The following is a 2,075-nucleotide window of genomic DNA, read 5'->3' as shown; positions in this document are numbered from 1 at the left end:
TTTATTTATCATTAAAGATAAGATTTCAGCTACAATAATGAACAAAAAGGGAGATATGGGATCTCCCTGTCTTATACCCTTATGAGATCTAAATAAGCTAGTAGCTTCACCATTGAGTAAAATAGAGAATCTTGCATAAGAAATGCACCACATTATCCAGCTTCTCCACTTATGCCCAAAACCAAATCTTTCAAGGGAAATGTCAATGCAACCCCAGTTAACATTATCAAATGCTTTTTCAAAGTCCACCTTACACACAATACCTGATTTATCTTCCATTTTCCTTGAATCAATAAGCTCAGCTGTAATCAACATGCCATCATTAATCTGCCTCTCTTGAATAAAAGCTCCTTGAAAATCAGAAATGATAGAAGGCATCACCACTCTCATTCTTTGAGCCAAAATTTTTGAAATTATCTTGTACACACCACAAATTAAACTGATGGGCCTGAAGTTATGTAATGACACTGCTCCACTGCATTTAGGAATCAATTTCAAATTGGTACAGTTCAATCTCCAATCTAGAGAAGAAGTAGTTTCAAATTCTTTCACCACCTTCGTTTGATCATCCTTAATCACTTCCCAAGTATGTTTGAAAAATTCCATAGTAAAACCATCTGGTCCAGGCCATATAACCTTCTTGACTTATTCTTCAGAAAAAAGCTTTTCTAACTGAATTCTATCTTCCAGAGAAATGGATGGCATTTGAAGATCATCAAATCTTGGCCTTGAAGGAAATTGCTCAGAAAAAAGATTAGAATAAAAACTTGTATCCTCCTCAGCAATCTTTGACTTGTCATAAGTCAATTCACCATCTATATTTAAGCAATTGATATTACTTAACTTGTATTTGAAAGAAGCCAGCTGATGAAGATATTTTGAATTCCTCTCAGCATCTTTAGACCATCTGTCTTTAGATCTTTGACCCCATTTCCTAGCAAGATTTAATGAAACAAAAGCATGTTTACTTTTAGCATTCTCTCTTTGAACAATATCATCAGAATTTAGGATAGAAAACTCCTCAATGCAATCAATATCATCTATCTCCTCTTCTAGTGAATCTAGCTGAAGTTGTAAATCACCCAGAGTTTTTCTCCAAGCCTTTATCAGTACTTTTAGAGCTTGCAGCTTTTTTGCAAACACAAAGCTTGGTTTACCTGAGAAAGAAAGATTAACCCACCAATCCTTCATATTATTCATGAATGATGGATGAAACAACAGGTAATTATCCAATCTAAAAGGAGAAACAATTTTATCACTAGAATTGCAGTTAAGCATAATAGGAGAGTGATCTGATATAGGCCTTTTCAATCTCAATTGTAGTAGAGAAGGACAATGTTCTTGAAAATCTAAATTCACTGGAAATCTATCCGATCTAATTAAAGTAGGATGTTGCTAGGAATTAGTCCAAATATACTTACCTCCATTTAGAGGCAAATCAATAAGGGAATGATGTCTCATAAATTTTTTGAAGAAATTTCTGCTACACAAACATCCACCATGCTTATTCCTTTCAGATTGAAACAAAATAGTATTGAAATCTCCACCAATCACCCAAGGACCATCAAATAGAATCCTGATATCATTCATTTCATTCCAAAATTGCCTGTAATCTCCATAATTAAATTAATATTTCTAATGTTGGAAATTGTACAAAGGGTAAAACAAGAAAGAGGATGGAAATGTAGGAAACCAAAAAAAAATCTTATTCTAAGAGAAACTCACTTCTCCTCCTATATATTGGGGACGGAAGGAGTAGGAGGGAAAAATAAAAGGGAATACAAAGAGTCTCCATCTTCCATATATGTATATCTTGTAAATTTTTTAAAAAAAATTCCATTTAGAAACATTTTAGATTTACAAGTCATGTTGAAGAGCCTCTATTAGTGCCGTATATATCATTTAGAAAATATTTAGATTTCCGAGATGTATTGAAGAACTAGAGCCTCTACTAGTTCCATATATATACATAACAGTCTCGAAATCAGGCTATCAGATCAGGAAAGATGTGTAATAAAACAAAAAAGAAAACAACTTAAGGATAATTTAGAAATTTCATTATATTTATTAGTTTA

The 2,075-nt window shown here is 32.8% G+C and overlaps 1 protein-coding gene across 1 annotated transcript; it reads right to left on the bottom strand.

Annotated features, from left to right (window-relative positions):
• Positions 1-645: 645 nt before the first annotated feature.
• LOC113334535 lies at positions 646-1,590 on the bottom strand. The gene is made up of 2 exons (XM_026580769.1): positions 1,422-1,590; positions 646-1,157 (listed from the first exon to the last, which is right to left on the bottom strand). The coding sequence occupies exons 1-2, from the start codon at positions 1,588-1,590 to the stop codon at positions 646-648; spliced, it is 681 nt and encodes a 226-aa protein (XP_026436554.1).
• Positions 1,591-2,075: the final 485 nt, after the last annotated feature.

The sequence above is a fragment of the Papaver somniferum genome, unplaced genomic scaffold (assembly GCF_003573695.1).
Source record: "Papaver somniferum cultivar HN1 unplaced genomic scaffold, ASM357369v1 unplaced-scaffold_137, whole genome shotgun sequence".
NCBI classification, from domain to species: Eukaryota; Viridiplantae; Streptophyta; class Magnoliopsida; order Ranunculales; family Papaveraceae; genus Papaver; species Papaver somniferum.
The sequence above is the reverse complement of the archived record's forward strand: the minus strand, read 5'-3'. Positions and strand labels throughout refer to the sequence as shown.

Bases quoted from the DNA above. Each gene is read 5' to 3' on its own strand.
- LOC113334535 (XM_026580769.1), bottom strand. From the start codon at position 1,590: ATGAATGATATCAGGATTCTATTTGATGGTCCTTGGGTGATTGGTGGA. The intron at 1,158-1,421 runs GTAAGTATATTT...TTTCTTTCTCAG, and splicing joins TGATTTGCCTCTAAATGGAG to GTAAACCAAGCTTTGTGTTT.